General features: G+C 35.8%; 3 protein-coding genes across 5 annotated transcripts; 2 read left to right on the top strand and 1 right to left on the bottom strand.

Annotated features, from left to right (window-relative positions):
* The first annotated feature begins 288 nt into the window (after positions 1 to 288).
* On the top strand, positions 289 to 3041 carry LOC121237675 (lactoylglutathione lyase GLX1-like). 2 transcript variants are annotated; one of them, XM_041134520.1, is made up of 9 exons: positions 289 to 441; positions 1054 to 1172; positions 1260 to 1384; positions 1478 to 1542; positions 1628 to 1831; positions 2158 to 2205; positions 2304 to 2414; positions 2514 to 2666; positions 2862 to 3041. In XM_041134520.1, the coding sequence occupies exons 1-9, from the start codon at positions 433 to 435 to the stop codon at positions 2910 to 2912; spliced, it is 885 nt and encodes a 294-aa protein (XP_040990454.1). In that variant the 5' UTR covers positions 289 to 432; the 3' UTR covers positions 2913 to 3041. The 2 variants fall into 2 exon arrangements, with proteins under 2 accessions (XP_040990454.1, XP_040990452.1); XM_041134518.1 differs by lacking the exon at positions 289 to 441 and adding an exon at positions 450 to 564.
* A 1-nt stretch (position 3042) lies between these two features.
* On the bottom strand, positions 3043 to 7584 carry LOC121237674 (probable tetraacyldisaccharide 4'-kinase, mitochondrial). 2 transcript variants are annotated; one of them, XM_041134516.1, is made up of 8 exons: positions 7305 to 7583; positions 6685 to 6808; positions 5331 to 5561; positions 4739 to 4888; positions 4340 to 4549; positions 4086 to 4145; positions 3728 to 3808; positions 3043 to 3220 (listed from the first exon to the last, which is right to left on the bottom strand). In XM_041134516.1, the coding sequence occupies exons 1-8, from the start codon at positions 7475 to 7477 to the stop codon at positions 3059 to 3061; spliced, it is 1191 nt and encodes a 396-aa protein (XP_040990450.1). In that variant the 5' UTR covers positions 7478 to 7583; the 3' UTR covers positions 3043 to 3058. The 2 variants fall into 2 exon arrangements, with proteins under 2 accessions (XP_040990450.1, XP_040990451.1); XM_041134517.1 differs by lacking the exon at positions 4086 to 4145 and having other exon boundaries at positions 7305 to 7584.
* A 4398-nt stretch (positions 7585 to 11982) lies between these two features.
* On the top strand, positions 11983 to 18261 carry LOC121236837. The gene is given in 10 exon segments (XM_041133308.1): positions 11983 to 12562; positions 13018 to 13063; positions 13200 to 13278; positions 13385 to 13430; positions 13528 to 13626; positions 15358 to 15426; positions 15518 to 15851; positions 16151 to 16296; positions 16395 to 17475; positions 17478 to 18261. Coding segments are annotated over 10 exon segments (2616 nt in total). The 5' UTR covers positions 11983 to 12160; the 3' UTR covers positions 17792 to 18261.
* The last annotated feature ends 1578 nt before the right edge of the window (positions 18262 to 19839 follow it).

Here is a 19839-nt window from a genome sequence, read left to right as displayed (position 1 = left end):
TTGCATTGGGTGGGAAGGAAAGAAAACTAATCAAAGTCAACAAAAAGGAAATGAGAATATCTTAAATACGGTATAATTATTTTCACTATATATATACTGACAAGTATGAGATTTTCGCTCATTTAAAAAATGTTCTCTCCCTTTTCATCCTCTTATAAACTGCATGTTCTTATAACTTATCAATGGACAAAGATAAGATTGAAAAAAAAAAAACCTGAAAGTCTAATATCAGATTTTCAAAGAAGCTTATGCGACAGTCTTCCCTCTCTGGTCAAACAATATGCAACTTTCTAGTTTAGTCAAAGAAAGCGATCAAGCATCTGCCATCTGGGGTGGATGTTTTTTAACGGAAGAGAGTTCGACGGAGAGAGAAATGGAAACTCCACGTTTCCACCAGTTCCGGTTCAAAGAGGAACGCTACATAAATAGGTGATGATTGTGGTGCGTAATGTTTGTGCAAAAGTGCTATATATTGTGTATTGTTATACAGGCTATACATCTTCCACGCGTAAAATGGCTATTTTCAAGCAGTTTGCTTATTCTGTTGTTTTGTTCCTCTCCCTGGTAAGGCTTGGTTTGTTTTCGCAGAGGAGATGAGTTGAAATTAAAGTTAAAAAATTGAATAAAGTATTGTTAGAATATATTTTTTAATATCATTTTTGTTTTGAAATTTGAAAATTTTGAATTATTTATTTTATTTTGTATTGGAAGTTAGAAAAGTTGTAATGATGAGATAAGATGAGATGTTTTCTAAAAGAGTAATGCTAGATACAAGCTCCAAATAGATAAGCCCCATACAAGCCTTTTATAAAGGCAACAAACGATTTTGTTGCCTTTATACCAACGGCGCCAAAGCGTTTTATTTCAAGTTTAATGCAAGTTAGAATGATATTTATGCCTAAGCAACAACTGGTTCATTATTCTGCTTTGTTAGCCGTGTTTTCTTGCCTTGAGCCATTTAGAGTTTATCTGCATGTTGACGTTACAAGCAGTGGATAGAAAAAAAAGGGCTTTCATTTGTTGCTAATTATATAATTAAAACTAAATGATTAGATTGGATCAAGCATGGCAGCTCGCATCCCCAGTGATGATGTGCTGGGATGGGTGAAGAAGGATAATCATCGTTTCCTCCATGCTGATATCAGAGTTGGTGATCTTAATCGGACCATTAAGTATGTTTCTTAGCATATATAATTCTTTAATGCAATTTTAACACTTTATTATATTCGAAAGTGTAAGTTTTCTTCCTTGATCAACAGGTTTTACACAGAGTCTCTTGGAATGAAGCTCCTGAGCCAAAAATACTTCCCAAAACAGAAGTACTCAAAAGCAGTTGTGGGGTTTGGCCCTCAAGACACTCATTTCGTTTTGGAGTTTACATGCAGTATGTCTTCTCGAACATTTCCCTGCCTCGAACTTCTTGTTACGTTTCAATCAATAACTTTGGTGCTTGTTTTTATCATCCGCTAATAAACAGTTCATGGAGTTGAAAAATACGAGATTGGGACCGCCTTTGGACATATTGGAATCGCCACTCAGGATGTGAGCACTGATTGAAGTTTAAGCATGAACAACTTCCAGTTAATTTGTATCTTCAAAATCTTATTCAATCTCTTAAATTCCTTAGATCTATGCAATGGTTGAAAACATTCGAGCAAAGGGTGGAGTGATCACCCGTGAACCAGCAGGCCTTTCGACCATCTACGCCTTCGGCCTGGATCCTGATGGCTATTCCTATGAGCTCATCCAGAGTCCCCCAACTCCTGAGCCAATCAGTCAAATAATGCTTCATGTCGCCGATCTTGATCGTGCTATTAAGTTTTATGAAAAGGTAGTAGTGTTTTTCTCTTATTTTTCGTAATTAACTACCCAGAATCCTTATTTGCAGTGACTGTTTAGAAGCAAAACGCACATATCAGAAGTCTATGGTACTGACTGTCTTATTAACTCGGTTGCATCTGAATTATCCTGAATACATATATAGTAGTTTAGTTCTGCTCTCAATCTAGCTTTATTCAGAGAACCATTTGCCTTGCATATTATCACTCTCCCATCAAATCTACATGTTCTTGCACAATGTTCCTTCACAGAAATTTATCTCATCTCGCATCTAAACTATTATTTTACTTCTGGGTTCTTTTCCTCCACTTCTTGCAGGCATTGGGGATGAACCTACTACAGAAGTATGATAGCCAGCAAGAGCAGGTGATTTTTTACACAAACTTAATTCCATGTACACCACAGAATCAGCATTTCTTGAGGCAGACATGATTTAATCAATCTTTTCTGCCTCGCATGCACAGTTCACTCTTGGTATGGTGGGATATGGATCCAATCTAACTCGGACGACTGTTCTGGAATTGAAATATAATTATAACGTAACTGAGTACACAAGAGGAAACGGATATGCAGAGGTACGCTATGCTATATTCGATTTTACTCATTGAGTTTTGTTTTTCATGTTCACTAAAATAACTATTTCTGATGAGAACGAGACTTCTTTCTATCCCTAGGTTGCCATTGGTACCGATAATGTATACAAGAGTGCTGCAGCTGTTAAACTGGTTACCAAAGAACTTGGAGGACAAATAATTCTACCACCAGGTCCAATTCCTCAAATCAACACCAAAATCACTTCTTTCGTTGATCCAGAAGGCTTTAAGACTGTGAGTTCTCAACTTTACCACATCTTCAAGCAATGTCTGCTTTACACAGTTGGTTTGGGTTTGAGTTTCTAGTAATAAACATATAGTAATCAGAATTCTACAAAATATTGTGAGAAACACATCTCAAAAAATTTTCCAAGAATCCTAAATAATTACAGAAGTTCTCATTTATCAAACATGCCCTTGATTTTACAGGATTTGGTGGACAATAAAGATTATCTCAAGGAGGTGCAGAAGAAAGAGTGATCAACCAAAATCTAGCATTAGGGTAGTGCTTATTCCTTTCCATGCATATTGTATAAGGAGTCCTGCATGCGGCGGACCAATATCTAATTCTATTGTACTTATGCTTTTGTACGTTCGTTTTTTTGTTGAATCACTGTAGCTGGACTCTAGTTTAGACCACGTAATTTTACCCTAAGTGATTCCTCCAACAACTTCTTGAATCCCTTCTCCGTGCATCCTTTCTGAGACAGAAATTCCAATGCAGAGCAAAGCACCAAAACTTTGGAAGGATGCAAGCCCTTAAAAATCTCTGTGTCTCGATCATAATCCTGGCAACGTGAATTTCAACATCAAGAAAAATGAAATGAGTTTTCATATCAACCATGATTCATAATTTTAGATTTTGTTTAGTTCATATAAGTAACGGTCACAATTCAACAGAAAAGGTATACATACTAGCGCTAGAACTGAAAAAGTATTGTGAGCAACCTCATAACCAAAGGATGCATGTGCTACGTGAAAATGTACAATGAACATATAATTTGTATATCATAAGAAGAAGATGCATTCAAGAAACATAAAAAGGCTCATATTTTTTTATTGGCACTGGGTGTCGGGGAACAGCATTCTGACTAATCCCGGGGGTGCACAAGCTCTCGGCAAGGAGTTTCCCGCAAGTGCACCTCGAGTAATTTAAGGGAAAAACCCCCCAGTCCGATGACCCCTAGAAATTGTTTGCACAAAAAAAAAAAAAAAACCCTCATTTTTAGCCCCCTTAAACAAAATAAGGGGTACAAATATAAATAAACCACCCACCAGATTTTGAATCTACTTACCTTTTCTGTTACTACAACAACTGGCTTGGAACCAAACTTATCCTCAAGTTCTTCAAGTCTCCTTCTGATCAGGTCAACATCCTGCACTGATTAGCAACAAGAGTTATGAAGAATTTGCCATATGTCTGGAGCCTCCAAATCAGTGTTCAAGCAGACAATGAAAAAAATTACAAAGAAAAGAAAGTTGCAGAAGAGGGGAAGGGTGGGAGGTTGAAACAACTGCCCTATACAGTCTTCGCCTACTTGATATTCAGAGTGTTTTAAATGGCAGAATGGAATACTACGAGCACTTAGTACAAAGGTAGAACCACATACTTGACAAGATCATAAATTATTGCAAAGATGAAGATAACTATACCCTGGCTTGAAAGATGTGATGGTCACTGAAGTCGAGTCTATCAACAAAAGATGCTCCTATCTGCAGAAAGGTATCTCCCATTTAGAGACAAAAGCAAAGATTGAACAAAGAGGAAAGAAGGGGTAAACGTAGAGAGCAACAATGATGCCACATAATCTGTATCTGGACAAGAAGATGACATGTATGACGCTCCTCGGGATCTCAAGAATCCATTTTGAAACAAAAGTGAGATAAATGAAAGGGAGGCCTAGTACCTTCTCTATCGCATTTACAAAAGCATTTGCAGAACCAATGGCAGACACACATAATATGATGGCATTACACAAAACTCCCAGGGGTAGTTTGGAATTAATATTTGACACTTCAAAAAAGTTCGAGGGAGTCATTCTAGTGTAGAAAATAGGGAGGGATTCTTTAACTTCTCGAATCATAAGCTCTGCATCTTTGAGACCTTGTTCTGAAACCTGTGATACCCAACAATAAATTTCAAATCAACGTAAATACCTACCGGCTTTGAAAACACACAATCTAAACCATGTAAACCAAAGAGACTGAGCAACCAATACCTATGCATATGCTCACCACAATACAGTCCGTTGAAGCATAAAACATAACTTAAAATGGAGAAATTGGAAAAGGGCAGTCTTGTATACCGTGTCAGCATGATGGATGACAGCAACATCAGCCCGTTTGAGTGCAGTTAAAGGCTCCCTTAAGGGTCCAAGTGGGAGTAAATGACAGCTGCCCCACAGCACTAATCCATTGACCATTACAATCTCCAGATCATGGTGCAAGCTCCAGTGCTGTCTTCCATATCAATAAAATAAACTATCAGCATAAAAACCCTATGAGCAAAAAATCTGGGTTTCAAGAGTTCATCGTTAAAAGTGAAATATTAACCAACATATTCACTGTGCCATATTCACTGTTCAAATGTTTAGAATGGTGTGCAGTACAAATATTCACTGTGCAAATGTTTAAAATTGAAATATTAAACAACATATTCACTGTGCCATCACATTGAGAACCAAAATCATGTTAAAAGTATGCCTTGTTTTATACATACATACATACATATTTATTTATAAAAGAAGCATTTTTTTAGCTAGAGCTTATTGACAGTATTAGTTATATAAAATATCAGATAAAAATAGTTACTGGAGAAAATAATATGGCACAGGACATTGCCATAGATGACAGCTGCATTCCAACATTAGAAACGAAACAAAAAACACAACTCAATACCTGCATTCCATCATCTAGAATTACAGCACCAACTTTTTCTGAATTAAGATGACTTTCCACTTTGTTGAGGCAAAGTCTCTGATAGGATGTACTACTACGAGGATCAACGTAACCATATTTTTCAAAATAAGAAGCAGCAACAGCTGCCCGGTTTGCGCCCACACCAATCTTTGCAGTTCCCCCGAGTAGATGCCTTCCAAGCATTCTAGCCTCATCCCCACCAGCATAACCCTGCAAGGGAAATGATATCAGTAAGCCTCACAATTGCCAAATACCTATCAAGCATACTTTGACAACAGTTTTTAGGCCTGATTCATATGAAAGAGCAATCTATTTTCTCTTTCCTTTCTAACTTCTGGACAAGATAAAAGCATGTTTTCAAAAAGAAATTACTTAAGAAAATGGGCCTTTATACTTTAGAATTGTAAAGAATCCACTATGCCTGCAGCTTAAGACTACTATGCCAAGTCTATTGTTGAATTATCAGAGGATTTCTACATGCATCAGGGAGCATTTTGCATGAAGTATTTTTGGGAGTCATACGGATCTCAACCCTTCATACCTGTGTTTGTTAAAATATCAGAGGATTTCCACATGCATCATGGACCATTTCGCAGGCAGTATTTTTGGGATATTGTGAACAATACGGATCTTGACCATTCATATCTGTGGGTTCCACGTAAGGACGTGCCAGGCGTGAATTGCTATGAAGGTTTCTTATGCGAGACAATAGACAAGGTCATAGTTTTGTTTTTTTCCCCCTCATACCCACAGCAAAAGCATCCAAGTAGATGGAACACAATAGCTCGCTTTGTCAATACTTTATGAAATTATGCGACTTCGAGACATCAATGAGTTACCTCATCCCTCTTGTCTTTTTTCTTTGTTGCGTACTGGATACCACAGTGCTGTTGCAGTATTGTCGTACAACTTTAACCTCATTCAACGTAGCCTAAACAAACTGGACCCGTTCACCGTTCACTTTCCACTAAAGGTCGAAAATAACGCCAAGTATTAAAAAGCAGCCATTTCCGAGGACATATCAATTGACATCACAGACTTCCTATGAAACTTCCTCGACTCATCTAACCTCTTTCCTCCACTCTTGGCCGGTGTGCGTTCCTGTGCGTTTGTGTATGTTTTCTTTCTATTTCCTGGAATCGGACTCATTTTCAAATGACATTGACGCGGAAATTTAATAATTTAAAAAGCCGCACTTACTCTGGTGAGAACCATTTTCAGCGAAAAAAACTAAAATTAGCCTCACTATTGCAACCGCAGATGGGAAGTCTAAAAACGCCAATCATATTATTACAAGAAAATGGAAAAGAAATGAGAAGGAAACCCATGTTACCCGAGTGAGAATGAGAGGTGAAATTCCAGAGTCAGCTAACCAGCGAGCGATGAACTCCACCATGGGTGTCTTCCCATTGCCTCCCCAAGTCAAATTCCCAACACTAATAACCGGCACCGGCAACCTCCAACCCAAAATACAAAGATGGAAAATTTGAATTGAGTTTAACAAAATTGAACAAAAGCAACTCTTGAGACCACAGTACGGTAAATTAAACTAAACAAAAATCAAACCAGAGCAGAACTTGGAAGTTGGAACAACAGTGGGCGCTTGTTCGCAGTGAAAGTTGACGAAAATAAAACTAAAAACAAATTAAGAAATTTTCAAGCCTGCGTTTCTTCTGTATTAAACAAATGGGGAAACCAATAAAAAATTAAAACTTCATATGCTAAGTTGTTGCTGAAAGAATGTAGGAAAAAGAGGCATCCCACCATCGCATAAATTGGGCTCCGAGATTTTAAAAGAAGAAAAGTTCTACAAAACCAAACTTCATTGCCTTGATTTAGTTGGAGCTTTCCTTCTTTTTTTTTCTTTAGAGCTGGAAAAACACAGATTAATTTTCTATTTTTTTTTCTCGGCAGCAAAATTGAGTGGGAAACAAAGGAGGTGGTGGGTCCTACCGGTGCTTGCGGAAGATGCCCAAGTGGTAGAGATAGTGGCGGAGAGAGAGAGCAAGTCCGTAGAGAGATGAGGCGAATGAAAGGACTGGGATGAGAGAGCGTTGGAGAGGAGAGAGCTTCGTGTGGTTCCGAGCGTAAGCGATCTCGCTCACCAGCACTCTCAGTTTCTCCATGGAGAGAGTATCAGACTACGAGAAAAGAGGCGGATAAACAGGGAAAGAGCTGGTGTGGAGCTTCGGTGCGTTGCGTGCCCAGCATAAGTTCACGTAACGGGCTTGCTCGAGCACGGCCTTGCCCATTTCATTTTATTCATTATAATTTTTTTAAATTATCACGTAAAATAAAATAAATAATTTAATTTTTATAAATTTAAAATACAAATAATATTAATAAAATATATTTTAATAATATTTTATTTTATTTTAAATTTTAATATCAATTTATCTCATTTCATCTATAAAAATAAACAAAACTGACACAAATTTTTATAAAAAACAAATTGATCGTGTGTAAATAAAAAAAAATTATTATATTTTAATAGGATATGTTTTTTATAAATGATTTATCTATTTAAATTTTGAATCATCAATACTTGTATCTAGCATTATTTATTTAATAAAGATAAATGTTATAAGTCTTATACTAAATGCCTCTATATAATTAACATATGATTTATTATTTATATTTAAATACACGCATGTTTAAAGACTAAAATAGAATAATAAAAATAAAAAATCACATATTAATTAACATATATGGTATAAAACTTTTATATATAATTTCTCTAATTCTTATCGTGCCCATGGCTGTGTAAAAAAAAAAAAAAATCTAAAATATGCACTATCGTAATCATAATCTTTGAATAGTCAATAATTTCTTTCTTGATAAGGAACCTGTAATTTATTGATAATCATTACTTATAACGTTAGAATATTATGATTAAAAGCAATCATCTTGAAAGTTACTAAAAAACTTTATTGCAAACCAAATTAAAAACTCATTGATATTCGAGGACACCAAGTAGGGGCACTAGCACAATCTCCTACGATCTATGTTTCTTCGAATTTACACAAGTTGTCCATAACTTGATTGACTTCACAATATGCACGCTTGAAAGAGAATTTGTAGATGTTCTAAAGCCATAACTTGATAAAGCAAAGTTCTAAGAAACCATGGCACGTATCCGCCTCCTTGAACTCACTCCATGACACTGTCTATTGTTGATCTATTGATTATTTGTCATTTCAAATAATATTTGTAGTATTAGAATAGGTAGATTTTGCCTTTTTTTTTTAAATAGATAAATTTGAGATCCAAATAATTTTTAATTTTTAATTTTAATTTATGGTGGACTCCGTTTTTTTAAAATGGAGTGAGTGAAGATTGTGCACACTGAATTATATTTAGCATTATCCTTCTCTATAATTGTGCAAAGAAATCATGTGAAAATCCTAAATCATTTTTGATCGAGTAATGCTACTCATCATCATTCCATTGTCTTATAATGTGACATTAGGTGATTGAAAATTATTTATTACATTTCAATTGTTAACTTATCATCTAATGTCACATTATGGAATGATGAATAGATTTTTTCTTTCTGATAAGCCTTCCTCTTCTACCTAGTTCCAAATAAAATAGACCTGGTTTGTTTTCACAAATCATCTCATTTCATATCATCTAATCATTACAATTTTTCTAAACTTCAAAATAAAAGATAATAAATAATTTAATTTTTTCAAATTAAAAAAATATTATAATAATATTTTATTTAACTTTTATCTCATGTCATATGTATAACCAGATAATGCCTTAATCCATATTCAAATTAGCCCTCCCCTTCTTTGGTAATTGGTACGAACCAATACAATTTATATTATATTAATACTTGGTAACCGGAAAAGGTGAGAAACGCCCATATTATTAATTTAAGAGTTTTGCTATGCATTATATAACACATACTATTCTTTTTTGTATTTTTTTTTTAAATTTAGTTTTATTCTTCTTAAACTAATTGAATTCTTATACTTATTATTTATATACTACACATATTATAAGTGAAAAAATAAAAAAATAATAAAAAAACGTTGTGTGGGGACGATAAAGAAAATTTTTCTTAATTTAAAGTCCATTCTTACCCTTTCTTTAGTGATGTAAGATTACACTAGCTTAAACGTGAAGAATTTTCTCTTTGCTAAAGGATAAAAAAAAAAAAAAAAGTAAAAAGAAAGGGAAAGAGAAAAAGAGAAAGAGAATGACGGTAGTTATAAAGAAATTTTATAAAAATAAATTTATAAATTTACATCATTTTATATGATATATTAAATCTATTTTATAATAAAAATAATTTTATAATTTAATATATTACATCAAATCATACTTTTATAAGATGGTTATAAAGTTAAAGCATTCATAGAATATAAGAATAAAGTACCGTTCAACATCCAACAAGAATGAATAGTAACTCACATAATAAGTTTTTGTTTAATATTATATAGATAAATTTATGTACGATGATTATTTGACTACTCAAATTTAATTAGAAAATAGAGTACTACTAGGTTAAGATCTTATTGTGACTCTTAGCATATGTTAATAAAATTATGAGAATAATAAAAAAATAAATAATTTAATGTTACACAAAATAGATAACTTAAATAATTATTTGTAATAAATAGCACTTACCCATAAATAAATAACTTTAAAATAGGGAAAAAAATATTAAGAGTGTATTTAAATGTTGAAGTGAATTGAGTTGAGTTAATAAAATATTATTTATTATTATTATTATTATTTTAAAATTTAAAAAAATTAAATTATTTATTATATTTTATATTAAAATTTAAAAAAATTATAATAATAAATTGAGAGAACTTGAAATAAATTGTGTAGACAAACGAAGCCTAATAATTTATTGGGGGGCAACAACTTGTGGGGACCACGCGGAGCTGCCAATGAATTTCAGGGTAGGGTATTGTTAGTCGGGTCGTAGTCCCAAGAAATGTTGGTATCATTGCTGGCTTGCTTGAACACGTTATTGATTGTCCACCTTCGGATCATCGTGGACCCGCCATTGTTGCGTCAGAATCTTATCGCAGCCGTTAATAGTCTCTGTATTGAGCACTAACAACAAAATATAATAAGTTAAAACGAAAAAGAGAAAACAAAAGTGAAGCAATTTATTGGAAATAAAAGAGGGGGAAAAGTAGGTTGAAAGTTAAAATGACTAATGAACCCTTTAGACTAGGCGTGCAAAAAGTAATTTTAAAGTGGGCTCTTTGGTCAAACTACTGGGCATTTAGGTCGCGGTAGTCTCCAATCAGCGGACTTTGTATAATATGGAAGGCTTCCTCCACGCGTTTTGATGCGCGTGGTGAACATTCTCTACGGGTCTCTACTCCCGTGAATGTTGACATTCTGTCTGGTTGCAGAGAACCGAATCGACCTTGGCCACGTAACGACAATTATTAAGGTAGGATCGTATCGTTGAATTGAAAGTTAAAAATTTAATAAAATATTATTTATTAATATTAATATTATTTTAATATTTAAAAAATTTAATTATTTATTATATTTTATAAAAAAATTTAAAAAATTTATAACGATGATATGAAAATTATGAGATAAAAAACTTATTATATCCAATTGGGGTTCCATCTCATTTGATTTTATAGATGAAATAAGATGAGTTGAGATAAAAGTTAAAAATGAAATAAAATGTTTTTATAAAAATGATTTTTTTATTGAAAAGAAAAATTAAAAAAAATTTGAGAGAAGAAAATGTCATCTCATGAAAATCATTTTTATCTTTATTTCGCACCGTTTCATTAAATTGATGCCTTACATATTAGAATTGGTGAGTGGTTTGGTGCGCGAACTCACTTGCAAGAAGTATTTTTCTAAAATTAATTCATCGAACGCATTGATTTTGCCCTCTTTTTTTTTTAGAGAGTAAAATTTATCTTCTACCCATCACTTTCCAATTTTAAAATATCGATAATTAATATTTTTATTTTGTCATAATATACTGTATTATTAAAATTTAAAATTTAAAATTAAATTTTAGTTATATATTTAGTTTATGATAGGATTATAATATTATGGCCACAATATTTTAAAGGAGTAATGACATAGGACGCCCTTCTTACAAATTTTTAAAATATTATAAATATAAAAATTGTATATCTATCGTTTTCTATATTAAAATATAATTATATAAAATATTATAAAAAAAGTTATAAATATCATTTTCTACATTTGGCGAAATACATTTTAAAAGTATTAATTTATATTTAGTATTATTAAAAATTATATACAACGTATATATATATATATATATATATATATATATATATCAACGGAGGAAAGACTGTTCCTGCGGCATGGGGAAAATGATATGGATGATGGATCGAAGGGTTGTGTAAAATTACTATGTCTTATCATTTGCCTTTTTTATTGTAATCGCGGGTGTGAGACACGCGCAAAATCTTAGAATTGAAGAATGTGTCCACACGGTAGACAAAAACAAAAGCGACGGGCAGCAGGCAAAGGGACACGCAAGCCCGCAAGGGCAATGGGCAGCACCAGACGCCGTATTTTCCAGCCACTCACGCCGTTTTACACGTATATAAAGTAAGAGAAAAAGTAAAGAAAACAATGATTTTTCTTACCCAACCTGAGGCCCGAACCTAAGGTTCGTCTCTCCAAACCCAGGCTCGGGTCTCACAAAGCCTCTCGAAAAGACCAAACCCACCGTCGAAACTATGGAACCAAAGCAAGAGAGAGAAAGTAGTGAGTCTGCGTTGTAGAGAGAGATAGTGTGTCTGAGAGAGAGAGAGAGAGAGAGAGAGAGACAGATGGGCCAGATCGTGAAGAGGAAGAAGAAAGGGAGGCCATCGAAGGCAGATCTAGCGCGCCGAGCTGTCGAGTCGGCGGCTGCGCCCGAGCCGGATATCCGGCGGAGCCTCCGGCGACGAAATGTGAGGTACAACATCGACTACGACGATTACCTGGACGAGGACGACGATGACGACGAGGAGGACCAGAGCAGGAGGGAGAAGAAGCTCAAGTTAGTGGTGAAGCTGAACCAAGGGAGCGAGTCGCCCAGTCGGGCTCACACGGTGGCGCGTGATTCGCACGCTTCGGAGGACGAGTGCGAGCGTAAGCCATTGAAGAAGAGGAGTATCAGCAATGGTCGGGATGATGACGATGATGAACAAGACGAAGATGATGACCAGGGTGATGTCGAGGATGACGAGGTATGTGTGGTATCATTGTACGGATCTGATTAAAGAGTAAGAAGAAAGTGAGGATCGTGCCTCTGTGGTAGAGGGGGAGAGAGAAAGGGGAAGTACAGCTCAGCTGAAATCAGTGAAGATTTTTTTTTGGTGATTGGTCCAGACTTCAATATTACTCTCTCACTCTGTGTCGGGGAAGTGAGAAGTAGTAACGGTTGGGTCAACTGTCAAAAACTAACACGCCCACGAGAATCTGATCACGCTTCCCCACATCTCTCTCTACCCACATCCCTCTATATCTCCTTATATCTTTCTTTCTCTCTCTAACGTGCATTGTCTGCCTTATCTGTCTCTGCCGGTCTGTCTCTATCTATATTAGGCTTGTAAACACAGTCATAATCGTTCTTTTTATGCATTTTTTTTATGGGTGTGCGGCACTTATTTGTATGTTCGTGCCGGGTTACGTGTTTTGATAGGAAAGAGGGAGGAAGGTGGACTTGAAGGAGCTCGATTCTGCTCCAGGTTCGTTTTGGTTTATGGATTCTTGAATAATTAATTTAGTATGTGAGGATTTGGGATTTATGGCTTTTGACTATTTTGTCGAATGAGGTTTGGGATTTGATACGGGATTGTTTGATTTGGCGTTTGTTTTGATTAGGGACGCCAACCGATCCACGGTCTGGGGTTCCATTGCCTGACAAGAAGACACTGGAGTTGATTCTTGATAAACTTCAGAAGTATGGGAGTGAACTCCCTCTCTCTCTCTCCCCCTCTATAGTCAATCTACCTTTTGATTTTGCAAAGCGTTGGCAGTTTCTGATGTTAATATCTGAATCGTGGCAGGAAAGACACGTATGGTGTGTATGCAGAACCGGTTGATCCCGAGGAGGTGTTCGGAATTTTTGATTTTTTTCATTTCTAAATGGTGGATTGGTCTTTGAAGCCGCTTTTGGCACTGGTGTTTGAAATTCTTTTTCTGACTGCAGCTTCCCGATTATCACGATGTGATTGATCATCCTATGGACTTTGCCACGGTGAGGAAGAAGTTGGCAAATGGATCGTACTCTACCTTGGAACAATTTGAGGTTTGTACCCTTTTTGTACTCCTATTTTAGTTTCTCTGTCCCTCCTTTTTTAAACAAGGGGCTGTCAATGGGGAATCCCCGATATCTCCCACGAGAAGCGGACTAAATGGCTAAATGCCATCCGCAAGACCATTAGATAGTTAATCAAACAGTTTGAGAGAATCTTATATATATATATATGTGTTTGTATCACACAGAAGAAAGAGGTTGGGAGAGGGGGGAGGGAGAAAATTTGAATATGGTAGGTGATAAGCGGGAAGTTTGCTTTATCTACAATAGAAAAAAAAAAAAAAAAAAAAAACAAAAGCTTAGGGAAGTTTGCTTGTAATTTGAATGTGGGCCATATCAATGTTAGTGGCAAACATTCCGGTTTTGGTAAGATATTGTGCATTGGCCACCCCCACCTCTCTTAACATGAACTTCTTGTTTCATGAAACGTTGGCACTACTCTATGTAAGTTTGTCCTTATTGTAATCAGGTAGCATTGTGCCCCTCCCTCACCATTGCGGACCATGTGGATTTTCATGGGTTCAGTCCATATTGTGTGGGGTAGGTTGCATTGAATCAAATTAGACATATAATTTCGTTTTCCTATGCTAGAAACAAGATTTATATATATATATGTATGTATGTATATATATAGGAAACTTCTATATACTACACTATCATCCCATTCTTATCTCACTATGATGAGGTGACACTACCCATCAACCATATATATATATATATATTTCTAAAGAAGATGTATTATAAAAGGAAAATGACACATACTACACCCTCATCCCACTTGTATCCCACTATGATGAGATGGCATTGCTCATCAACCTTTGATTTTTTTTTTTTTTTTAAAAAATAAGAGATGATTCAAGGGCTATGGAAAGTGCCACATTTTTCATAATAAGATGAAAGTGGGATAGAAATGTAGTATATAGCATGTTCCAAGATTTTTTTTTTTTTTTTTTTGTTGGTACCTTATTTCGTTTTATGTTTCTCCGACCTTGTAAATTGAAAAAAGTTTCTCCAGAAAACAGAACCAAATAGGCCCTGGTTTTCTGTTTCTGTATTCAACTTTATATTTTTTGTTTTATTTTTTTTCAATGAACTGACTTTGGTGAAGAGTTTGGATCTTGCCTACTAGCTAATTTCTTGTTTTTCAATTGTGAAAAAATGGTGGATCAACCCATCTCAACTCATCATTATAACTTTTTCAAATTCCAACACAAAATATAATAAACAATTCAACTTTTTCAAATCCCAAAATAATAATAATATTAAAAAATAATATTCTAACAATATTTTATCATCTCAACTCAACTCAATTCATCTCAACATCTAAACGCAACCTTAATTTTGACACTGGGATCATAGACATCTATGCCAAATGCTTATACATTTACATGTACATATATTTATGCACATAGTTTTTTTTTTTTAATTATTATTTTTTATTTTGCTATTTTTTATCTGAATGTAATTCTTTCTATCTGCAACCAATAGAGAGAATGATTTCCTGTTCAAAGCACAGCTGTTTTTGTTACCTGAAAGTTGTTACTTCATTTCTCTGTTATGATTGTAGTGGTCCGTGGATACACTTTAAATAATTATAACTGAACTTTTTCCATTTTAAGTATCTAAGATTTTTGGAATAGATTTCCGCTGCTAAGAATTAATCTGAATAAAAAGAATGATTCATTATATATTTACTTGTACAGTTTGTTTTCTTGAATGCAGAATGATGTTTTCTTAATTTGCTCAAATGCAATCCAATATAATGCGCCGGACACCATATACTATAGACAGGTATAAGTCTTTTGTCCAGTTCTTCTTTGACTCTGCTGTTTCACTATCTTGCTCTGTTTGTTTCTCTTATGACACTGTTGTATGTAAAAAGGCTCGTTCCATACAAGAATTGGCAATGAAGAAATTCGAGAGGCTAAGGATTGAAGTTGACCGGTCTGAGAAAGAGTTGAAGTCGGAGCAGAAAACAAGATCCAATTCCTTAATCAAGAAGCCTGGGAAGAAGCCATTCTGCCGAACCTCACAGGAGCCTGTTGGCTCTGATTTCTCCACCGGCGCCACTCTTGCCACCCTTGGAGATGTACAGAATGGTTTCAATACAAACCAAGGTGGTGGTTGTGAGAGGCCCAGTAACACCGATGTTGTTGTGGAGGGTAATCCTTCCCTAATTGATACTAATCTTGAGAAGGCAGAAGACTTATCATCAGGTATCATAATGAAGGTTATCTTCCCCTCTTCCATTGTGTACTACAATGATGATGGATGTATGTAACAAGCATGTAGATTTAGCATTTTATTTTATCTATCACTTGCCTAGAATTAGATTCTCTAGTTGTTTTAATTTATTGCTAGCCTTTAGAGTTTTGTTTTGCAATCACACAATCATGCCAGGCCAGTATCAACTGCAATAGCCCGTTTGTTAGATTTTTTATTTTATTTTATCATTTTACATTCTATCACGGTCATGTTGTTCTCTCTAATTGCTTTGATTGCTGTACTATTTTAGGGAAGGGTCTACTCTCTAAATTGGGAAGGAAGCAATTTGTGCACGATGATAACCGCCGTGCAACTTATACCAATTCCAATCAGCCGGCAGTTATATCAGACTTGATATTTACAACCTTTGAGGGTGAACTTAAGCAGTTGATTGCTGTACGTGATGTGGAACTGGTTCCTTTTCTTGAATAGTTGGCCTCTCTACTTATCTTACTTTTGTCTTCGTTTGTTTTCTTTTGAATTTTGTTAAGCAGGTCGGGCTTCCTGCAGAATATTCGTATGCTAGGAGCTTGGCTCGTTTTGCTGCAACTCTTGGACCTGTTGCCTGGAAAGTTGCCTCTCAGAGAATTGAGCAGGCATTACCTGCTGGGTGCAAATTTGGTCGTGGTTGGGTTGGAGAGTATGAGCCACTTCAAACTCCTGTACTAATGCTCAAGAATTGCCCCCAGAAAGAACCTGGTTCAAGTCCAAAGTTGATGTCTAATGCTGAATTACGAAAAGATGGAAAAACTAAGACTCGTGTTTCTGCTAAGGAGCTTCCTGTAATTGGGCCTACTTCGTCTGCAAAACAATCTTCATCTGGTCCAGCTGGTGCTCATACTTCAGCAGGGAAATTATATGTCTCTGGCACTGCTGGAAATAAACCGAGTACACCTGATAATGCCATTTTCCAGAAGCAAAATCCACTATCTAGGAGTCTTTCCAAGCCTGAAAGTAGGGTTATTAAGCAATTTGAATTGAACTCTTTGCCCTCTTCTCATCAAAATAATGCTGAGCTTCTTGCTGAAAAGCAGTTCTCAAGTAATTCAGGAGTAGAAGATTCGAGGTCCAAAGAACCGGTATTGAGAAGCATAAATCTTCTGCAGTCTGAACCGTTTAAGCAGCCTGGTAAGGATGGAATTGTTACTCGACAACCAAATGGAAAAATCACCAACAACGATTTGAACAGTAAGATGAGTGGTCCATCTTCTGATGCCACACTGAATCACATGGCTAGAGGAACGAACTTTCCCCATGGACAGGAGCAGGGTCTTAGTGACCCAGTTCAATTGATGAGAATTTTGTCAGAAAGGGCCCAGATGCAACAGAAATCTTCAAATCAATCGTCAGTTGAAACCGCACAAGTCATGCCCTCAGTTCCATCTGTAAGGAGAGTTGACTCAGGCAATGCCGCAGCAGCAGCTGCCCGGGCATGGATGTCCATAGGGGCTGGAGGTTTTAAACAAGCGACAGAAAATTCCAGCTTCCCCAAAACTCCACTTTCTGCTAGTCCATCATACAACCCAACTCGGGAATTCCGTCCACAAATTTCCCAAATGCGGGCAGAGTTTCCTCTTTCAGGGGGATGCAATCTCAGTCTGAGAGGAACTCTTTTCCCATGGCATTTGCACCACAACCTGTTCGCATGGGCAATGAAGCACAACTCTCAAACCGACCTATAGTTTTCCCTCAATTAGCCCCAGCTGACTTGTCTAGGTTTCAGGTGCAGTACCCTTGGCAAAGTCTCAGTCCTCGTACACAACCAAGGCCTAAACAGGAGACACTTCCTCCAGACTTGAATATTGGTTTCCAGTCTCCAGGGTCTCCAGCAAGACCATCTTCTGGTGTTCTTGTTGATTCCCAGCAGCCAGACCTGGCTTTGCAACTCTGAGTGAGGATGGGTTTTCTGAGGAATCATATAAATGGGGAAGAGAGCAGAGGTTAATCTGGCTCCTGTCTTAACGACATGGATTTTATTTGATCTCTCAGGCCTTCGTTGAACTGAATGTGCGAATGCACCATTGGTTTGGGTTTGATCGCCAATGACTGGGTTTGCTTGTACGGAGAGAAGGATTTTGCTCAATTGGATGTGCTTGCTTGGGATGGGATGATTCCGGCAAATTTGGGGCAAGAATTCAGCTACTTGTTTTCTAAATGAGGATTACTGACTGGCAGCGGCAGGGTTTATATCATATCAGGGAGTTAAAAAAAAAAAAATTGAAATTTTTGGCAGATGAATGATTAATTTTATGAATATTTACCAATTGCTTAGAAATTGCAAGTCTGACAGCAGATGCATAAAATGTTGAGATGCCTTGTACATTTGTTACAGGTGGATGAGAAATGGTGGTTCAGTTTCAAGTCTTTGGTGCTCTCATAAAGTAATTTCATTTCTAATTCTGGTTGATACTGCCAATATTATTATATAAACGAGAATTTATAATCTCTGAAATGGAAATTTTCCAATGCTATTCTCTCTTAGGTCTGGTTTGGATACACAAAATCATCTCATATCATCATTACAATTTTATCAAATTCTCACACAATATAATAAAAAATTTAATTTTTTTAAATCTCAAAATAAAAATAATGTTAAAAAATTATATTCTAATAATATTTTATTTAATTTTTAACAAAACATCTCATTTGAATTCAAATTATTTTTGTGAATGGATTTTTTTTTGCCTCTAAAAGTTATTAGTTCCACTATCTTATGCTGGGTATCGGCATTGTCCAAGATCTGGGACGAGGGTTATTTAAATTTTGTGATGGAAAATACCTTAGTTACAAAGAGATTATATAAAAGTAAATCTACAAATTGATTTGGCTGGATATAGTACGTCAGATTGTGAAATTATTTTTATTATAAAGTAATCTAACGGATTTTATGAAATCACATTAATTTATAAATTTATTTTATATAATCTCTTTGTGTCCTAACAGTTCTCAACAAATCTAGCTCGGAGTGATGATGCTGATTTCATAATGAAATGATCGACTACTACTTTAGGATTGCTCAATTTTGAAAAGCTGATCTTCACAGAACAAGCAATGCATCTCAGTTAATGCTCCTCCTCTCTCTGAAATCGCAGTTGGCTGTTAAAATGGTTCAATGAAGGGTCACAGTGCTGGATAAATACAAATAGAAATCTCCTCTAATTGTTTGACGGAATTAAATGATCTAATTTTATAAGAGAGAGAGACGCAGAACTAAGAATAAATGCGCAAGATAAAGTAATAAATGCGCTAAAAAAATTGCGAAAGACACCTGCTAAACTGAGTTTAACTCGCAACTAGACACGGTTCTAACCTTAGAGGCGCACACATGATTTCTGCCATAAAAAAAGAAAAGAAAAAAACCTAAAAGCTCAGAAACGAAAGACGGGTAAATGAAATCCAAAGGCTTTGCTTTTGCTTATAATCCTTGGATGTTTTTCCATGAAGTTTCTTCTGATAATTTCTTCTTATGACACAAACATCCCCGTCACACACGCATTGTTTCGATCGAGAGGTCTCTGACAAACACCCAAAAAAGTTTGAGAACAAAGCCATGGAGATCTTGATCAAGCTCTCTCTCCCATAACATGCAGTACTCTCACCCACACACACACACATATATATCTATATAAGAGTAGGCTTTGCTTTGTGACAAATGACACCCAACACTCTTACTTGCCTTAAAATTCTTACAATCCGTCGCAGAAAGCAACAAATTAAACGCGTTGGACGAGATCAGGGCATCGGATATCAGGTAATATTGGGAGGTGTGGTTCGTGCATTTTCTCTGCATGATCAGTCTAAATTATGCTTGACGTGCAAATCTTCTCAACCATTTAATTGCTTTTGCATTAAATTAAAACTGTTTAAAACCCTAGATGGGGGGTGTCGATGGGTTGGCTAACATACATATATAGCTGCTGAAAACTGGCCTTGTCATCA

Source organism: Juglans microcarpa x Juglans regia, chromosome 6S, assembly GCF_004785595.1.
Source record: "Juglans microcarpa x Juglans regia isolate MS1-56 chromosome 6S, Jm3101_v1.0, whole genome shotgun sequence".
In the NCBI taxonomy this organism is placed as follows: domain Eukaryota; kingdom Viridiplantae; phylum Streptophyta; class Magnoliopsida; order Fagales; family Juglandaceae; genus Juglans; species Juglans microcarpa x Juglans regia.
The sequence above is the reverse complement of the archived record's forward strand: the minus strand, read 5'-3'. Positions and strand labels throughout refer to the sequence as shown.

Excerpts from the sequence above, each read along its gene's own strand:
- LOC121237675 (XM_041134518.1), top strand. The coding sequence starts at position 514 with ATGGCTATTTTCAAGCAGTTTGCTTATTCTGTTGTTTTGTTCCTCTCC. Across the intron at positions 1,543-1,627 it reads TTGGAATCGCCACTCAGGAT|ATCTATGCAATGGTTGAAAA; the intron begins GTGAGCACTGAT and ends TAAATTCCTTAG. Across the intron at positions 2,667-2,861 it reads ATCCAGAAGGCTTTAAGACT|GATTTGGTGGACAATAAAGA; the intron begins GTGAGTTCTCAA and ends TTGATTTTACAG.
- LOC121237674 (XM_041134516.1), bottom strand. The coding sequence starts at position 7,477 with ATGGAGAAACTGAGAGTGCTGGTGAGCGAGATCGCTTACGCTCGGAAC. Across the intron at positions 4,146-4,339 it reads TTGTAAATGCGATAGAGAAG|ATAGGAGCATCTTTTGTTGA; the intron begins GTACTAGGCCTC and ends ACCTTTCTGCAG. Across the intron at positions 3,221-3,727 it reads TTGTTGTAGTAACAGAAAAG|GATTATGATCGAGACACAGA; the intron begins GTAAGTAGATTC and ends TCACGTTGCCAG.